The sequence below is a fragment of the Ceratotherium simum genome, chromosome 25, assembly GCF_057802395.1.
Source record: "Ceratotherium simum simum isolate JZ-2026a chromosome 25, ASM5780239v1, whole genome shotgun sequence".
Taxonomy (NCBI): domain Eukaryota; kingdom Metazoa; phylum Chordata; class Mammalia; order Perissodactyla; family Rhinocerotidae; genus Ceratotherium; species Ceratotherium simum.
In genome coordinates, this window is record NC_141924.1 from 15,547,826 (window position 1) to 15,566,612 (window position 18,787).

General features: G+C 44.7%; 1 protein-coding gene across 5 annotated transcripts in view; it reads left to right on the forward strand.

Moving 5' to 3' along the window:
* Positions 1 to 18,787, forward strand: part of LARGE1 (LARGE xylosyl- and glucuronyltransferase 1) — a 529,018-nt gene that overhangs the window by 130,204 nt on the left and 380,027 nt on the right. For all 5 annotated transcript variants that reach the window (XM_087448983.1, XM_087448982.1, XM_087448981.1 and 2 more), the window contains one exon: positions 5,368 to 5,555. In XM_087448983.1, coding sequence (XP_087305109.1) covers positions 5,450 to 5,555 — 106 coding nt within the window. In that variant the 5' untranslated portion in view covers positions 5,368 to 5,449. The remainder of the gene's footprint in view (positions 1 to 5,367; positions 5,556 to 18,787) is intronic.

Below are 18,787 nucleotides of genomic sequence, written 5' to 3' on the forward strand. Positions count from 1 at the left end.
GGATAAAGAAGAATTTGCTAATTACATAGTGGAAGTTCCACAGGACTCCATAGTTGGGCTTGGGAGGATGGAGTGGGCTGGAGCTTGTGTGACAGGACTAGTTTGTGTGATAATGAATATCCAGGGAGGCTGCTGGCTCTGACTGAGATAGTCAGTCATTGATCCATTCAATAAATATTTATTGATCCCCTTCTATATGCTAGATACCCGGCTAGCAATAAACAAAACATCAATGGCCAAAATAGAGATGTTGCCTGCCCTCGAGGCATTGTGCTCTGACTGGGGAGAAACAGACTGGTCATCACTTGTGTGTCCTGTAACAAAGAACTGATTTTCTGTTTTTACAGGAAACACTAGAATTTGAGTCCCAGGGTTTCCAACAATGAAATCAGTGTCCTTAGCCGCTCTTAGTTTTCCTTTTTTGTAAGATTGGTTTAATGATGCCTCCATGGGTGGTGTTGGTGCTGTTCAATCATTATTCAAATGTGGGAGAATTGTTTTTGCTGGGAAGTCCGGATGGGTCATCAGAGCCACCTCTAGTCCGTAGATGCTTTTAATTAGAAAAAGGCACTTTCTTTCTAGGAACTCTGCTTCAATCTGTCAGAGAACTGGGCAATAAATATGTAATCAAGGAAGTGTGGGATGGCAATGGTTCTCAGTGCGCTGGCCCATCCCTGCAGGGGTAAGGTGGGAGGGTGGACAGGCAGAAGTGGTGGGAGGCCTGCCTTGTTTATTAACCAGTTATTTACTGACTGCTTTGGTACAGGCTCCTCAAGCAGTAATGTGTATTCGAGGCACCTAGGATCTTGTTAAAATGCGGATTCTGATTCAGTGGGGCTGGGTGGGGCCTGAGATTCTGCATTTCTGCCAAGATCTCAGCTGTTGCTGCTGCTGCTGCTGGTTCAGGGACCACACGTTAGATCAATTGTCTAAGTGTAAACCTTAGATGCCGGTCTCAGGCAGAGGCTTAAAACAAACACTAGAAGACGTGGATCCTTTGCCCTTAAGGGGTTTTAGTCTAATGAAGAGAGATTAATGCACAGGAAATGGTTAGAAGACAATTAAATGATCAGGAATGTACTCCTGACACCTATTGGAGTTTAGAAATGAAGGGAAAGAGAGCTTCCAGGTCTGGGCTTGCCAGAGGTTCCACTAGAGAAGCAGCGAGGACTTGAAACTCCTCCCAGCGTCCAGCAGAGGAGAGAAGACATTGCAGGATAGTTGGGGTGGGTGTGAGAGGATGGTTTGGGTAAAGACATGAGGGGGGATGTGATACTAGCAATAATATAAATAATGATAATAATAAAGCTACCATCTGTTGAGGGTTCGTCTACTCTAGGACCTGTGTTGTAAGCTCAATGAGGGCCAGCTCTTTGCCGTCTTGGATACTGGGACAGCACCTTGCAAGAAAGGTTCCCTTGAGACTGGGGTGACAGTGTGTGACCAACAGGATTCAGCCATTCTTCTGGTTAGAATCGGTGGCCCGAATCTGTTATATGCCCATAGGATCAATTTGGGATCCTAAGTGATTCTGAAGGTTTTTGGCCATTGGGTTTCTTAGACTTCTTTTTTTGTAGGTTACTTAAATTTTTATTCCATTTTCACGTGCAATGTTTCTAGACAATCCACACATCTTGAACACCCATGAAAAATCATTTTTAACATCCATGACGCTAATTAAAAGAGAGCCTCTAGTGTTGATCAGAGATGGAATTGGGCTTCTGACTGGAGTCTTTCAGATGGTAACCAGCCACCCTGGAGGGTGTATTCCCAATTAGGATCCTACAGATGTTAACTCATTACACCTAGCGTGACAAGTAAAACTAACACATATACACTACGCTGTCTGCACCGAGGAATTTTGAATTGCAAGCACTATAACAAGAAGACACAGTGATTCAAGCTTTTAAATAGTTTTTAATTATAAAAGCAATGCATGTTCCTTGCATAAAATTTAGGAAAAATATATATTCATATATATTGAACTTACCCATTTCCTATACCCAGAGATAACTTTCAACGTTTAAGCTTTTTTTCACATCTATAGATATGTGGATGTTTATATATGTACATACAGTTTATTACAATGGACTGAAGGATACTCGCAATCACATTTTATGCTCAGCTTTGAATCTTTGAATCTTGCTTATGTGGCTTAACAGATCATGATAGTTTTTCTGGCTCGTACGATGTTTGTAAATGTGAATTTCATTGGTTAAGACAGATGGGAGAAGACAGATGGAGTAGATGTTTGGGAGGAGAGATTGACCAGCGTGGTCAAGGAATGGGATGATGGATTTGAGGAAGGGGCATTTAGAGAGGACTCTTAGACACGTGGGTTAACAGGTGGGGCATCTCCCTTTCACCAGGCAAGAGCCGGTTAGAGACTGATTTTCCTAGTTAATGCATCAACCTTTGCACATGTTTGGGATGTAATATCCAGCCCACCTCCTGTTTCTTCCATGCCTTTTTCTTCTTGTGTTGATTCCTATATTGACCCCCTGGAGTAGCTTCTGATATAAATTGAGATTTTTCTTTAAAATGTGTTTTTAGTGCACAGAGGTGTCATTTAAAAGTCAAATCCATGAAGGAATATTTTTTACCTGCTGGGTTTAATTTTAGATGCCAGCGTTATCATAAAATGCAAACCACCCTAGACTCTCTTTTAAAACTTTGTACAAATTGTGCCAGTTGAAATTAACTTCTGCAGATAGAGACAGGAAAGGAGGAAAATAAGTGTTTTAAAGAGTTTTTTTTTTTTAATGTTATTTAAATATTAATGCCACTTGAGCTCAGCTCCATCTGTATTCCTACTTTCTCCTAGAGTTTAAATTCATCTTATAGCTTTCCACTTATATTTCTGTCGATTGTACTTTTTTTTTTTTAAATGGGAGCCAACAGTGGTGATATATTTGACCCTGGGAAAGAAAATAATCATAAGGTTCAATACGAAGAATTTGGGTTAGATCCAAGGGAAAATGCCCCCTGGCAAAGGTGGTTAGAATCAATTACTGAGGGAGAGCCTGCGGTGTCTCTGCCATAGGTGTGTGTAACTTTTGGCCAGTTAATCCTTCTAGGCCTTAGTTTTCTCATCTGTAAAGTGGGAATGAAAAATAGCACCTACCTCATACATGATTTTGAGAATTAAACAAATAAAAAACATAGAAAAGTGCTGGGCCCATAATAAATGCTCTTTACTGCTAGTTGCCTTTACTATTACTATTATTATAAGTGAACTGTAAAAAAAACAGCAAAAACAATGATTTTAATATGGTGGTACCTCCTGAAGGAGAATTGAGTAGGTGGGTCCTTCCAGTTTAAGTCACTCATCTGCCATGTCAGTCAGTACCCGTCTGTTGGGATCTACTTCCTACCAAACCCTATGGAGGAGAGTGGGGCTAGGGAGAGATAGGAACATGAGTAAGGCTTCTCTCTGGCTCTCAGGAAGAGGGGGATCACCCCTGCCATGTGTGTGATCAGTCTTGGCTATCCCTGGTTCAAGGGCTCTCTCATTTAAGCCTCATCACAGCCCTCCCATGAAGGAAGCACTGCTTCATTGGCTGGATGAACAAAATGAAGCTTACAAGGGACTTGCCAAGGTCACAACTAGTGGAGTGTAGCACCTGGATTTGAATCCAGATCTGTCTCCCTGCACAGCCTGCTTCCCCTCACGCTCCCTCTTCCTGAGAGATGCCCAGCATCTCTGCGATTCGCATTCTTAGTGACTGGCCAAGTTCGTTTGTAGGTTGTGTGTCCCTCACTTCTGAATGAAAAACTTCCCTAGAGGGGACTTGATGTTTAAACAACATTTGTTGTTTAAAGGGATTTTGCTTTCTCGGTGTTAGTTTCTAGTCCACACCCTCCAGCCCTGTGGTCTTTCATCTGTTTCCAAAGAGGGCCGTTTAGAAAAGCATGTCAGCGTGGTTGCAGAAGAAAGCCTGGCGTTGGCGGTTGAGATCGGCTCCATTCGGTGTTTATTGCCGGCAGCTTGCTGAACACAAACTCCTGAAGCTTGAGAGGGTCGCCTTTGGTTAGAATCTGATTCCACTTACTTGTTCAGCAGACAGTTATCAGGCATCTGCAGGCGGCAGGCAGTATGTGTCTTAGGGAATGCAAGGTGAACTGGACGGGGCACCTGTCTTCTGGAAACGCCAAGGCTGATGGGGCAGGGAGACAGTTCAACCAGACTATCATCATATGGGTTTTAAGGGTGACAGCAGAGGACACATTGTGGGACTATCCAAGGGGATGCCCAAACCACCTATTTCATGGGCATCCATTCTTTGGGAGTCTGAAGCCTTTTATCGCTAGCTGTCTGCAGTGGTAGGTTCTGCTCTGTTGGGGAGGCTCCATGTGGACTTCTCTCTCCACCTACAGCCAGTGTGACATCTCTGTTAGGAGGCGGGTGGAGACGAGACTGCATGGTCTGTTGGTTTTTTAATTCCTTTATAAGTCTCACGGCTTCCTGGTCAGGACTCAGGTGAAAGATAGCAGGCCCTCTGCTTCATCTGGATTGACATTCTCCATCTTCTTTTAACATGTCTCAGCCAGTCTTCTTTGTGGTCTAAGGATGGTCCCTCTGCAGGCTGGTTATACGCTGTCTGCCTGCTCCTCTCCATTCTCTGAACGTTTTAATTATTTCCATGCTTTTCTGGACCTCTTCTTCCATATGAAAGTGGAAGCTATTAAAGACAGTCCCTATTGAGTATTTTTAGGTTTTCAGCTGTGATTGAGATGTGGTCTCCTATAGATGATGTTGTGGCCTATCCAGTCTCTTTTCGTTTGAGTGTGTTGTCCAGTCGGCCCCAAATACCTTCCACAGTTCTCTCTGCCTGGAACACAGGGACCATTCTGCCATCTTGACTGCACACAGATCAGTCAGCAACTTCATTGTCCTTCCATAGAGATCCGTGCACATTCTTGGAGTTCCCGTGGATGTTTTATGATGGTCTCTCTTGTTAGGTTGTGCTCTTTGAAGCCAACTCTTGTCCTAGGCGTTTTTGAAATCACAGCACCTGGTTATGTAGAAGGTGCTAACTAAATGCTCCTTCAATAAGTGTGTTAGTTCAGGCTTCTAAACTAACCTGTACTATCAAATACATGCGTGTGTTTGTGCACATTACAGAGAGAGAGAGAGAGAGATCCCTATAGTTTCTATCATCCTTTGTTTATTTTTTAAAGAACTATCTCAGTTTTGATAGACTGCAAGACTACAGCATCATGTCATCTCTTGGGATAAAAGGTTAGCAGGAAATCGTAGATGAGTCGATCTGCTTTCAGGATCTGCAGGATATTTCTCTTCTGCAATTTGCATCCCTTTACTAAGATGCTAAGAACTCAGCCCTTCCCTTTTGCTCTTCCTTTCAGAAACTATTATGAGGGAGGCCGAGGACTCCATGCTCCGGGCAGAGAAACGGCGCTGGGATTAGGGATTGCCACTTCCGAGAGGATGCTGGGAATCTGCAGAGGGAGACGGAAATTCCTGGCTGCCTTGTTGACTCTTCTCTGCATCCCAGCCATCACCTGGCTTTACCTGTTTGCCGGGAGCTTTGAAGGTAAGAAGGAAGCTTTCCTGAAGTGAGCAGGCAGGAGGGAAGAAAGAGACACTGGCAGTCCCAGAGTCCTAGGAAGAAGCTCCAAGTCATCTACTCCCAACTTGTCATTTTGTAGAAAAGAGAATACTGGTGCCCAGACACAGGAGAAGATTTGCCTAAATTTACACAGGTAGTTGGAGGAAGTCAGTAATGTGGGAAGAAAAAGATAAAATAGAAGCAAAATAAGGTGCACCTAGATGCAGTGATGGGGTGGAGGTTACACAAATGTCCAATACCAGCTTTGCAAGTCCATCTCTGGGTCGATAATGGGGGAAAGGTTGGGCCCTGGAGGGATTACTTAGCTATTCATGGAGCCAGATGGTTCATTCATTCTTCATCTATTCATTCATTTATTCACAGATCCAACATGTTGTTGTTATTGTTGCTGCCGCTATTGTTTAACATCTATGCTAAACCAGGTGCTAGGGATACAGTGATAACAGATCTGGACCTTCCCGGTACAGTGGAGGAGACAGACATGTTAACACAGGATTGCTGCACATTGAGATGCGAGCCCAGGGTGCCGTGGGAGATGGCTTGTCGGAGCCGGCAGGCCGGGCTGGGTGTGAAAGATGATCAGTCTTACTGACGTGCCGAGTACAGGGATGCAACAAAGGAGTTGCCCTCCCCAAACAAATAAAAACAAACGCTCATCCCTGCCACTTTCCAGAAATCAGTAGGAAAGACAAGACTCTCCTTTCTTCCAGCCAGCAATTTCCCATGCAGTGCAATGTTTTCGTATCAAAGATGGTTTTCTAAGCTTCGGGGAGGAAAGGAACAGCAGTGTTGAAGCATACACTTTTTTTAAATTTATCCCCACACTTGAGTTAAAAAAAAAAAAGAAATGATCTCAAATGAAAATCTGTCTCAAGGAAGTCACTACTGTGTTTTTAAACATTTCCTTTATGCATAATTTTATTGACAGCTCAAGGCTACCTTTTAATTAGGAGTTCCGCTTCACTGTCTGAGATTGGCCCTGAGTTAGCTAGACGGAATGTAAATGAGGTGGAACCATGTGCCTGCATAGCAGGAAGGGCCCAGTGCTACACCCCTGTCCCTTTCCTGCCCCTCACATCCCTGAAATAGTGGAGCCTTCATCTAAGCAGCTAGATAAAGTAAATTATGCTGTGGCAGTGGATGGCTACTTTTTGGCAAAGGGGTTGGAGGAAGGAAGGTGAGTTGGTGTTGATCCTAGGAGAGGTATGGGAGGCATTCTCCTCGGGGTGATGGAAGAACCATTATGAAAGAAGGCAGAGAGTACCCAAAGCCAGTGCAGGTTTAATACATTAAAACATTGACTTTGCCAGTATTACTAGACTGGTAGTAATAATAATAATAGTATAACAGTAATAACAATAATGATGATGATGATGACAATATAAAATACTAGTATTTTGAGCATTTCTACGTGCCGGGCATTGTTATAAGGACTTTATGTGTGTGAACTCTTTCTCCACAATAATCCTCTGTGGTAGGTACAGATGAGGAGGGCGAGGCAGATAAGCTTCAGTGATCCGCCAGAGGCCCCAGAGCCAGTCAAGATGGGGCCTGGATTATTGGACTCCAGAGCTGGAGTTTTTGACTACAATACCATGTTGTAGATTGGGGCTTCAGTGAGGTGTAGACTTTGGCAAGGGGTTTGACAAGGTGTCACATGACCCTTCTGGGTGCATGTGATGAAATTTCGATTTGTGCTCATTGGTAGAAACCCAACCCCAAATGATTTTGGCAAACAGGGAATTTGGGGGCTAACAAAACTAATAAGCTCAAAGGTAAGACAGGCTTCAGGCAGGGTTGGATCCAGGGGCTCAAATGATATTTTTTATAGCTCAGTCTCCTCATCCCTTTGCTCTCCTTTTCTCAGGCATGGTTCCTTTCAGGGTAGCTTTTCGTATACAGAGGAAGCTTTAGCTTACAACTTGTCTTTACTAGTCCCTGTAGAAAGAAGAGTTCTTCCTTTTCCCTAATTCTCCAGTATTGCCTCTGATTGGATTGCCTCTGGTCACTCATGGTCCAAATCAATCACTGTGGTTGCGGGAGGCTGGTGAGGGCAGCCCTGAGCCCTGTGCCTTTTTCTGGTTAGACGGTAGAGAGAAGTGCCCAGAAAAACATGGAGTGAGATTCGGGGAGGGGTGGCACCCAAAGGTAGATGGTGCAGGTTCCCAAAGAGGAGAGACTGGAAGTTGGTCTGGGCTATGGAGAATTCGTAACTGGCTGTGCTCAGTGGTGTGTTGATGTCAACTTGAAGGCTGCTTTCCAGCGTCATGCTGCCTGGTCCAGCCCTGGCCAATGGCATGGCTGTGATCCTTGACTTTGAATGATTTTGTCAGATTGGCAGATAGATTATGGGAAACTGGGAAGATCGAGAAAATACCCTGAGGCACCCTGCCCAAACTGGGGATAGGTGCTGTATCTGTCAACATGATGCTTAAAAATAAATCCTATCCTTGGAACAGAATCACCAACTGCATTAAACAGGGGCTGGGTGATGTGGGTACATTGGAGAAGTATTCTCGCTAGAATGATAGAGGTGACATTTCTGTCACTGGGTATCAGTTAGTCTGCAGCTGGACCCCTGCATTTGTTTCTGGACACTGTGCTTTAAGAATGATCTAGACAAGTCAGCACACTTAGGAGAATCTAGGTGAATGACAGCGCCAATTCAAACCTTGTTACCTAAGAAACAGTGGAAAGAATTGGGGCTCTTTGCCTTGGAGAAGCAGAGACTCTGGGCGGACATGATCAGCTTCTGCAGACAGTCAAAGGACTGTCACCTGACCGGGAGATGAGGATGACTCTGATGGCCCCTGGGTCTCTGGAGGGATGTGTCAGGGAGCCAGATGTCGGGCTCATCATCACGAGGATCACCGTGTCCAGTGCTGGAACAAGCCGCCCTGGGAGGTAGGAAATACTCGACCTGAAAGGTATGCAAACAGACGTGCAGTCTGTGGGAGGGAGTTGGGCACCAGGGGCCATTGAACAGGATGACCTGCCTGCCTGTCCTGGCCCAGAGATCGTGACTCTAGAAAAGGGTGGGTATTTATCAGGAGACAAAGGCTACCTCCTTGGAGCTCCTGCTAGTTGCTGCAGACATCACCGCACTTCCAAAAGGGCCTGTGGAGACATTCTTCTCTCTGTAGTTAAACATAACAACTTTGTAGTCCATTTGTTGACACCCTCGAGGCAGGTGGAGCCATAAATAAGGGACAGAGTTGCCGTCTGCATTCATGGAAATGCTGTTCACACTTTATGTGGGTGTATTTATTTATCAACCCTGTTTAATTTTGATGGATCTCCTGAGAGCAGAGCCTAGAACTCTCCCTGAGATGCAGATGCTCTCAGTGTAAGGTTTTGGGGTTAGGTTACACAATGCGGCACGATATATTGAAAGGGCACTGGACAGGGTCAGGCAGCTCAGGATGGAAGACCTCTCAGCCAGAGTAGTTGGGTGATTTGTGGCGCGATCGCTCCTACGTGAAATGATGTAAAAAGGAAGCCCACCTACTGTGGCACTTACATTCTACAAGTTTATGATTCTACGCATCTGATGTACGTGAGCTGGAAATGACCAGAATCTTCTCCAATTAAGGGAGAAATAAGATAGGAAGAGGGAGTAGGCTCATTATGATTTGCTCCTGCCTGTGGATCCAGGATCAATGCATAAAAGTTACGGGGAAGCAGGCATTTTCTCAATGTTAAGAATGAACGCCTGTTCTAACAATTAGAATTGCCAGGATTGGAGTCCACCGTCTGAGAAAGTGATGCGATCCCTGTTCCCGGAGCTGTTTGTCAAAGGCCAAGCAGCCTTTGCTTCAGGATGCTAATCAGTGGATGTTTTTGCTGGTACTTTAACCCTTTAGTTCCTAAACCCTACTTACTTCCTGTCTTCCCAAAGCCACCTTTCTCCCTCTGCCATCTCAGTTAACATTCCCAGCTACCCGTCCTTCAAGCCCTAAGCCTTGGAGTCTCCTCCTCCTCCTTCTTCATTCCCTCCATCTCTTGGTTGCCACATCCCGTTGAATCTGATCTTGGCCTCTTGCAGCTGTGTCTTTTATTTCCTGCCTTTCGCCGCTGCTGTTGGCCTGGCTCAGCCCTTCATGTCCATCCTCTGTGGTCAGGACTGATGCACCAGCCTGCTCTCTCTCACGTCTCCTCCACTCTCCAGAGAGCGGCTGGAGCCACACTCAACCATAGTGTCACTCTGCTCCTTGTCGGCCCCTCTGGCCCCAGCTCCTAACGTCCCACCACATTCTCTGTCCAGCCCTGCAGGGCTTGCAAGTCCTAGTAGGCACTGCCCTCTGTGGCCTGTGGTCTTCTCACATGCTGTTTCTTCTCCTGAGGACAGTGGTGCCCTTCCGTCCTTCCCTTCCCTTCTTTTCCTGGCTGACTTGGATCCTTCTGTCTCAGCTTACACGTAATTGCTCCCCCATAACTAGGTTGGCTTCGTCTGCTACATGCCCCCCAACTCCTGTACTCTCCCCTTCTTCATACTCAATACCCTTTGTTCTTCTTGTTTATATAATTGCCTGTTTTCATGACTGGTTACAAGCATCAAGAGGGAAGGGAGTGGTTCTCTTGTGTTCATCCTTCCATCTGTAGCACCTTCTACAGTGCCAGGAGAACTGGTTGTTGAATGAATGAATGAGCGAAGAAATGTGCCCTCTTCTGGCTTTGAAGAGCTAATAGCTCTCACCACTGCCTCCCAGATTAACTCCAGACTCTTTCTCATAGCTCTGGCGTCTTTCACAGGCTTTTTCCCTTAGCTTATAATTTGTCTTCATTCGGGTGAGTGTCTCATTGAACACCCTGAGAAAACTTATATTTTCCAAGTTCTTAATTTTTATACTTTGTTTCTTTGGCCCAGTGTAAAGTTTTTTTTTGTTTTGTTTTGTTTTTTTAATGACCCTCCCAGCCAACACTTTTTTTATTTCAAGAATTTAAAAAAAATTTTTTCAGTTTTATTGAAATATAATTGACATATAACATTGTATTCATTTTTTTTCCTGAGGAAGACTCACCCTGAGCTAACATCTATTGCTAATCTTCCTTTTTTTTTTTTCGCTTGAGGAAGATTAGCCCTGAGCTAACATATGTGCCAATCTTCCTCTCTTTTATGTGTGGGTTGCTGCCAAAGCATGGCTGATGAGTAGGTCTGCACCCAGGATCTGAACCGGCGAACCTGGGCCCCCGAAGTGGAGCGCACCAAACTTAACCACTACGCCACAGGGCCGGCCCCCCAGCCATCGTTTTCAATGCCTGTATTCAATGTCATTTTCCCCTAATGTCTGATCCTGTGTGGAAACTTCTGTGATACTCACCAAGAGATATTTTGGTTGTTTGGTGTCTTTCTGGCCCCTTGGCTGTGAGTTTCTTGAGAGAAGGGACTGTTTCATTCATCTTTACATTCCCAGAGCCTGAGCATAGTTCTTAATGGATCCTTAGTAAATGCTGACTGGAAAGGATTCTGGATATTGAAGGAAGCAGGAGCCACTGGTAGTCAGGGGCTCTCCTGGTGCTCTGAGCATCTGTGATTTTGAGACCTCAGGATACGGCTCTGGGAGCTTCACCTCCCTTTGGGTTGTGATATTAATTCTGGCACTTGAGTAATCTTGCTTAAACACAGGTCTATTTGAATTTCAATCATGCCTGTCATTTTCTGGCAGAATCACTCTTCCTCATGGACACATGAGTTTTATTTGCGGGGTGTGGCTTTTTCTTTTCTGCCCATTAAGGAGATGGTGTTCAGCTGTTTTGAGTCATCAGCATGTGGAGAAAGGGTGCTTTTCAGCCATTCAGAAAATTGTTCACACATGCTGCCTTTCCATAATTGATAGCCAGCTCCCACTGTCAGGGCGGCAGGCCAGTGAGGGTGCAGGTTTTATTTAGAAGCAAATGTCTTCAGAGGATGCCAAACCCTGAACATTTAAAACTAGGGTCATGAACAGGCACAGGTTATTAATTTCTGAACGGATTTCAGCCTGCACCCACATTTTGTCATTCCCAAAGCCTCAGTTTACTGTTCACACCATTCTTATCAACACAAACTCCCCCTGAAATGAATGATTTGAGAGTCGTCACGATAAATAAATTTCAATAGAAAGAAATGGAGTCCTGACATTTAGCTATTTTGAAGAGTTGCAGTGAGAACCAGGGAGTTATAAGTTTTTTTCTTTGCTTTATCTTGATGGGGGATCATGGAGCACATGACCAGTGGAATAGGGGAGATGAGGGGGTCTTTTGTCCAAGTAGAGCTTGTCCTAACGTGACTGCTTCCCCAGCCTCGCATCCGCTCCCGCATCTCTCCGCGCAATGACCGTGCTGGAAGGTTTGTGAATTTAGATTGTGCAAGGTGCTAGTGAATAATTTGCTGAAGGTTTCAGTATCCCCCAAGGCTAGCCTGTGTCGCAGCTTTGATGGCCGCCAAGCCATTTTGCCTTCCTGCCAATGGCCCAAATGTATCACTTAATAAGGATATTATGGGGTATGAGAACACAGGATGCTGAATGCAAAATGAAATGGAAAGCATAATGTAAAAGTTTTATTGATTTTTATTGTTAATAGATCCAAAACGAAGGGCCGTGCTTGCCAATGCTTAATAGCCGTTGGTGCCAAGCTTAAGAAAAAGCCTGCAAAGGATGAGAATGTGAGAGTGAGTGGCTATGAATGGTGCCCAAGCCACAGGGCACAGTGGGGCTGTATGTTTCTTACCTTGGGCCAAAAAGCCTCTCTTGAAGGTCTTGAAATCGGAGAGGATAGTTGAAGTCTATCACAATTGTATTTGGTTGTGAGATGGTTGCTAAGGTGATCTCTACTTATATCCAGCTTTCGACCTTAAAATAGTATCAGTGGTCCTGCTGGGGTGGAGAAAATGACCCTGATGTATCAGTTGGCTGCATCTCCTGAAAGAGCTCGTGTCAAGAGCCTGGGACCAGGCGTCAGGAAATTTGGTTTCTATTAATCCCAGCAGCCACTTTGTATGAGTTTCCTGCTATAACAAATGACCACAAATTGAGTGGCTTAAAAACCCACAAATTTATTATCTTACAGTTCTAGAGGTCAGAAATCTAAAATCAGTCTCATTGGGCTAAAGCCAAGATGTTGGCAGGGCTGGTTCCTTCTGGAGGCCCCAGGGGAGAATCCATTTCCTGGCCTTCTACAGCTTAAGGCCTCCTGCTTTCCTTGGCTCATGGCGCCTTCCTCCAGCTCCAAAGATAGAAGGGTAGCATCTTCAAATCACTCTCTCTGACTCTGACCTTTGCTTTATCGTCACATCTCTTCTGACTGTGACCTTCCTGCCTTCCTCTTATAAGGACCCTTGTGGTTACATTGGGCCCACCTGGATAAGCCAGGATAATCATCCCATCTCAGAATCCTTAAGTTAATCACACCCTGCAAAGCCCCTTTTGCCATGGAAGGTAACGTATTCACAGGCTGTGGATTAGGATGTGGACGTCTTTGGGGGGTCATTATTTGGTCCTCTATACCCCTCACCCTAGTCCCCTTCTCCCACACCCCCTCCATCTTGTTATTGTTCTTTAGAGACAAAGCAGAGGACTGTTGTACCATCTGCTTTCTTATCCTGCTGTAGGAGTTGTGGGTTCTGTAATTTTAATTTGATATATAAATATCCAGCAGGACTTAATGCTCATGAAAAAGGCATTGTTCGGATGTGTTGGTCTCTTCAAACAATGTGAGACCATAATGCTTTGTTTATAATGGGTGTTTAATCAGTAACCAAATGATAGGTTAAGGTTTTCTGAAAAGAAAGGCTCCTAACTTCTGCTCTTTGAAGGTCCTGGTCTTAACGCAATTTCACTTATTTTTTATTTCAGATACCAATTTAACAAAAGGAGGGGGGATTTCTTTCAGGGAGACCTGTTGTTGGTTGAGTAGGTCTACTAATTTTAAATAAAAGATAGCCATTTGTATAACTATTTGGGAATACTCTTTGGTGTTATCTCCTAAACCTGAGCATACCCCATGACCATCAGTTCTATCCCAGACCCTAGCCATATACCAAAGAGAAATGTGCGTACATTTACCCCAAAGATGCTTATAAGAATGTTCACACCAGCATTATTTGCAGTAGTGCCAAATAAGAAGCCTCTGAAGTGTCCCCCCGCAGTAAAATAAACACATAAAGAGTGGCATATTTATATAATGAAGTACTACAAAGCAATGAAAATGAATATCCTCACAGACAGTGTTCAACAAAAGAAGATAGACACAAGAGAATACATACTGTATGAGTCCAATTATATAAAGTTCAAAAGCAGGCAGAAATTAATCTAGGGGTAGAGACTGGGCAAGGCAAAAGGAAGACTTTGGGGAGCTGGTAATTATTTAATTTACTTTTTTATCTGTGTGATGATTATACAGGTGTGTTCACTTTCTGACGATTCATCCAATTTTTCATTTATGATTTGGCCACTTTTCTGTGTTAATTTTTTAAAAAAGCGATGCAGATCTTGGTAGTTAAATAAGTACCTGCATTTGAAGCGATTTTGTGGGTTTTGCATTCTTTTCAGATGAGAGGAATTTTCTTAACCTTTGGGATTTATGAATCTATGTCACTCTTTAACTTTAAAATTCAAATGCTTTTTAAGCATGAACTTTTCTTCTGGGATGGATGTTGAACATTTCTGTTAAACCACATTCCTTTTTTCTTTCCTGATACACCTCACCCTTTGGACACACATTCCCCCCGCGAGGGTCTGATCACAGCTCTGACTTCAAGATCTGAGATTTGCTCATGAAACCCTAGTTCTGAAAGAGGATTTTCATCAATATGAAATAAGACCAGTCTTCCTACCAGAACTCTGGCAAGGACATAGCTCCAACTAATATTAAAGTGATATTATTTCTTGATATGGACACCAGGTTACATTGGATAAGTGTTCCCATCTGCATTAGTCAACAGACATGCATCTTCGTAAAACCCTTGTACCTGGAAAAGAACGAAAACTTTTATTATTGTATCAAAGGAGATATGGAAAAATGAAATATGTTCTATTTAACCTATAGCCAAAATGGCAGCGATAGCAGTAGCTTCCATCCATCGCTTATTAAACAGAAATTGGCTGCATCTGGCCTGCAGTTGTGTTGAGTTTGGCCCACCCCCTGCTTTTTACCATTTTTTAGTTCATTAACTATTAAAAATTGGGAGATTGCACATAAAAATCATTGCACATAAAAATCAGCCAGATTTCTGGCTTTCCTTAACAAAATGGAAAGATCTAGTAAACTGGACCCTCATTTCGTCCTAGCAGCCATCAGCTGGAGCTGAGAAGGAGCTGTCCCTTTGCACAATGCATGTCTGCTCCAGTTTGTCACAGCCCCATCCTTCCTGGTTGATCCCTGTGTCATCCTATGCACTGTTGTTGACCTATTAGTAGAGCAGAATTGAGAAGAAAGAGCTTCTAGTATTTGCTATGTCACTCGTTGACCCTGTCTGCTTCAGTTAGACGTTGAGTTTGGACTTTTTGGCTAATTCTCTGCCGTGTGCTGGGCTAGGGATTTTATTTACATCATCTCATTTATTCTCCAAACAGCTTCACATTTGTCCCATTTTATAGATGAGGAAACTGAGGCTCAAGGATATCGAGCTCCTTGGCCAAGGTTATCCAACCGGTAAGTTAGGGAGCCGGCATTCAAACCCAGGCCTTCCCTGCAGGCTGCTGTCTCCCTACAACTTGCAGATATAGAAACAGTTGGTAGATGACATTGCAAAGTCAGTATGCTCAAGTTTCCGATAAGGACAGGACAAACCCTGAGACAAGGGAGAAGGGGCCGTCTTGGACGAGAAGGCAAACCATGTTCTGTGGCTAGCAGGATTATTATAAGCCAACATAAGCAGAAAATTCGATTAGTCCCGTAACGCAGTTTGCATTTTGTTTCTGCCTAGACGCATACAATGAAGAGCAGAGATGGACGTGGGGAATCGTCTAGGCAGGCTTACAGCCTAAGCACATAAAACCTTTGAAAATGACACAAGGACTATCTAGAGCAGGGGCTGATGGTAGGGTGAACATGTCCCTAAATGACAGGTGACACTATTTAAATTACAGAGGGACAATAGATGAGTTACTGAACATCCCTGCAGGTGAGTTTCTTCTCCATGAAAAGGGGAACATAATACGTAGCTCGTAGCCTTGTCGTGAGGCTGGATAAAGTACCTGTTAGAGAATGGCGGTCATTCAATAAATGTCCATGTGCCTCTCCTCGTATTCCTAGAATGTTGGAAGGTCATCTGGGAGGGATGCGAAAGATCACCCACCTGGTCTGAATGAGGCCCACCGGGGAAACTGAGGCCTAGAGACCCGTGGCCAAACTAAGCTCGCAGCCTCAGCCGCGGGTGTCATGGAACCACCACCCGGGTGGTCCGTGTCACTGCTGCGTCATTGTTTCACTTGAACTTCTTCATTATCATTTTTAGTAAGGACAAAAGGTGAATGTCACATTGTCATTTCTATCCATCTATGTTTCCAGACATTTGCAGCACTGGCCATAAATGCAGCTGCAGCTAACTGTGGACCCAGTGGACGTATTTGGAGAAAATTTAATTATTTCACATAGATGACCTGTTGTGAGAACTTTAAAGAGTAGCAAAGAGGAAAGGACCGTCCTCTGACGCAAAATTGAATCACTTCTGTAACAGAAGATTTGTGTGCTTAGGTTGAGTTGTGTGCTTAGTTCTAATTCCCAAACGTCCCCTTAAATGCTGTATGTCCTCAGCTGAGTAACTTAACCTCTCTGAGCCCAAATTGCCTTCTCCAATAAGTGGGTGCTGCTCCCTATTTAACAGAGTTTTTGTGCTGGTGGAGAAGAGTCCATTGTGCCTAGCATAGAGTAGATTTACAGAGTCATTTTGTGTTCAGCCGTGTTTTATGTGCTACGTGTTGAATGTTTAAGATTGCACTGTTAGGAAGAACCCTGAGGATGCAAGATTCCTTCTCTTTCTAGGGTGGGACCTTTGGGTGATGGGTATTTGTCATTTTTGCTGCAGCAGAGGGCACTCCATGCCCCATCTCCTACCAGTCCATGAATTCTCTTGACGGCACACGGCTGGGGCTGAGCGTTGAAGCTTGCAGTGCCGTCCCAGGCAGGAAGCCTCTCCATTGCACCAGTAGGTAGCTGATGAGTAGACAGCATGGTGCTGGAGAGCATGAGCTTTCTCTATACATGTAACTCATCCTCCCACAACCCCAAAATAGGAGGGAGAGTATCCTATTTCAGAAGTGAGGTGACTGAGCCTCAGAGCCATTAGCTGGATCGTCCAAGGTCGTTCCTTCATTCAACAAACAGCCAGGCACTGTTCCAGGACACCGGGATAGATCTTTGAATCACGAGCATGTCCCCTCTTCTTGTGGAGCTCAGTTTCTGGTGGAGGGAGAGAGATGATTAACAGACACATTCGTCCTCTGCTGAGTGGTGGTAAATGCTACAAAGAAAAATAAAGCCTGGTGAGATGGTCGTGCAAGTGGCTGGGAGAGAGGCTTAGGGAGGAATGGGGAGGGGGAAAGGGGTCTTTTAATGGGGTGGTCTGGCTTTCTCTCTGATCGGTGACGTTTAAGGAGAGCCAAGCAGAGATGGGGAGGAAAAGCATTTCAGGCGGAGGGAATAGCAGCCAGTGGAGAGTGCTTGGTGCCTTTGTAGAGCAGTCAAGAGAAATCGGGGTAGCTGGAGAAATCGGGAGAGGGAGCATGGTGGATGGAGTCAGGGAAGGTGGGCAGGGGCCCACCACACAGGACCTGGGAGTGGGTCTTGGAATCCCGTGCTCTGACTTCTCCTCCATCATCTGCCTGCCCTCCTGGGGGAGCTTATTCCTGATAGCCTGGACTTGCCTTTAGCTGCTAACCTCAGAGGAACCTGAGAGAATCATTTTCCCTCCTGCTGTAAGGCGTTCACCCAGCTCCCTGGTTCCAGAGCTGCCAGATGATAAGGGTCAGCTGGGGTAGTTTAACATAGAGGCTCCCAGCCCGCCCTGGAGCACTGGGGAAAAAGGCAGTTCCAGGGCCTTGGCCCAGATCTGCTCAGTGGGATTCTGCAGGGGAGGCGCCCAGGTGTCTGTAGTGTATGTGCCCCAGGTGGTCCTTATCTTCTGGCAAATTTGGGATGTCTGACCTGGATAAAGTGAAGCCTTTGTGTGGCTGATCTCAGATCCCCTCCACTCTGGGTCTCCAGGACTTCGATTTACTAATGATGGGGTGGTGAGGACAGCACTGATTGAGTGCCTGCTGTTTGTCTCACATAGCAGCTTGCTTTATACTCTATCTCCTTTGACATTTAAACCTCAGTCCTCACACCAAGTTCCCAAGGGCACTATTATTATCCTCAGCCGATCTATTGTTTGTGTTTCTGTTAATCATTTCTATGTTGAATTGCATCTCACATAACTTGCCTCCTTTTCCGAGTTGTGTAGTCTGAAGTAATGGTGTACATTGCTTAAAATGTGCCTGGCACATAGTGAGTGCTGGATAAATGGTGGTTATTATTTTTAGTATTTGCTTTGATTTCTAAACCTTTCAGATGGTGAGGTCTCGCCTTTCTGTAGTCGTCCTTGAATCCTTACTGAGTCTTTGGCACAATACTCCAATAGAGTTGATGCTCAGTAAGTGTTGAAGTGCCTGAAATAAAAACATTAGCTACTATTTATGGAGCATTAAATCATTGACTTAACTCATTTGTTCCTGAGAACAGCCCTATAAAGTAGGTACTAATAGGCCCATTTTAGAGATGAGGAAACTGAGACACAGGAAGTTGCAACGATCTCCTCAGGGTTCCAGAGCTTGTAAGGGGTAGAGCTAAGATTTGACCCAGGCCGTCGTGTTCACCAATATCTCTCCAAGGTTCCATTCATCTCTTAAATCGACATGATTCTAGATCTTTCTCTTTTCTCTGTAAGTTCCCTTCCTCCTGCTTCGTTCTCCGTGGAGATTGGGAAAATTTGATCATTTCCTGTATATGAATAACCCTTCACATATACTAAGAAATCGTTCTAGATCAAAACTCCTTCTCCAGACTAAGTGGGCTCTGTTATGTTAGCCTTTCTTGCTTTTCAGGCATGGGTTTTCCTTGCTGGCCTCCTGGGCTTATCTCCAGTTACCTCTGCCCTGTTGGTGGTTGGATCCAGCTTTCAGTGGCAGATGAGGGTCCACCTGTTCTGAGCAGTAGGCATAACTGGCCCCTTGCCT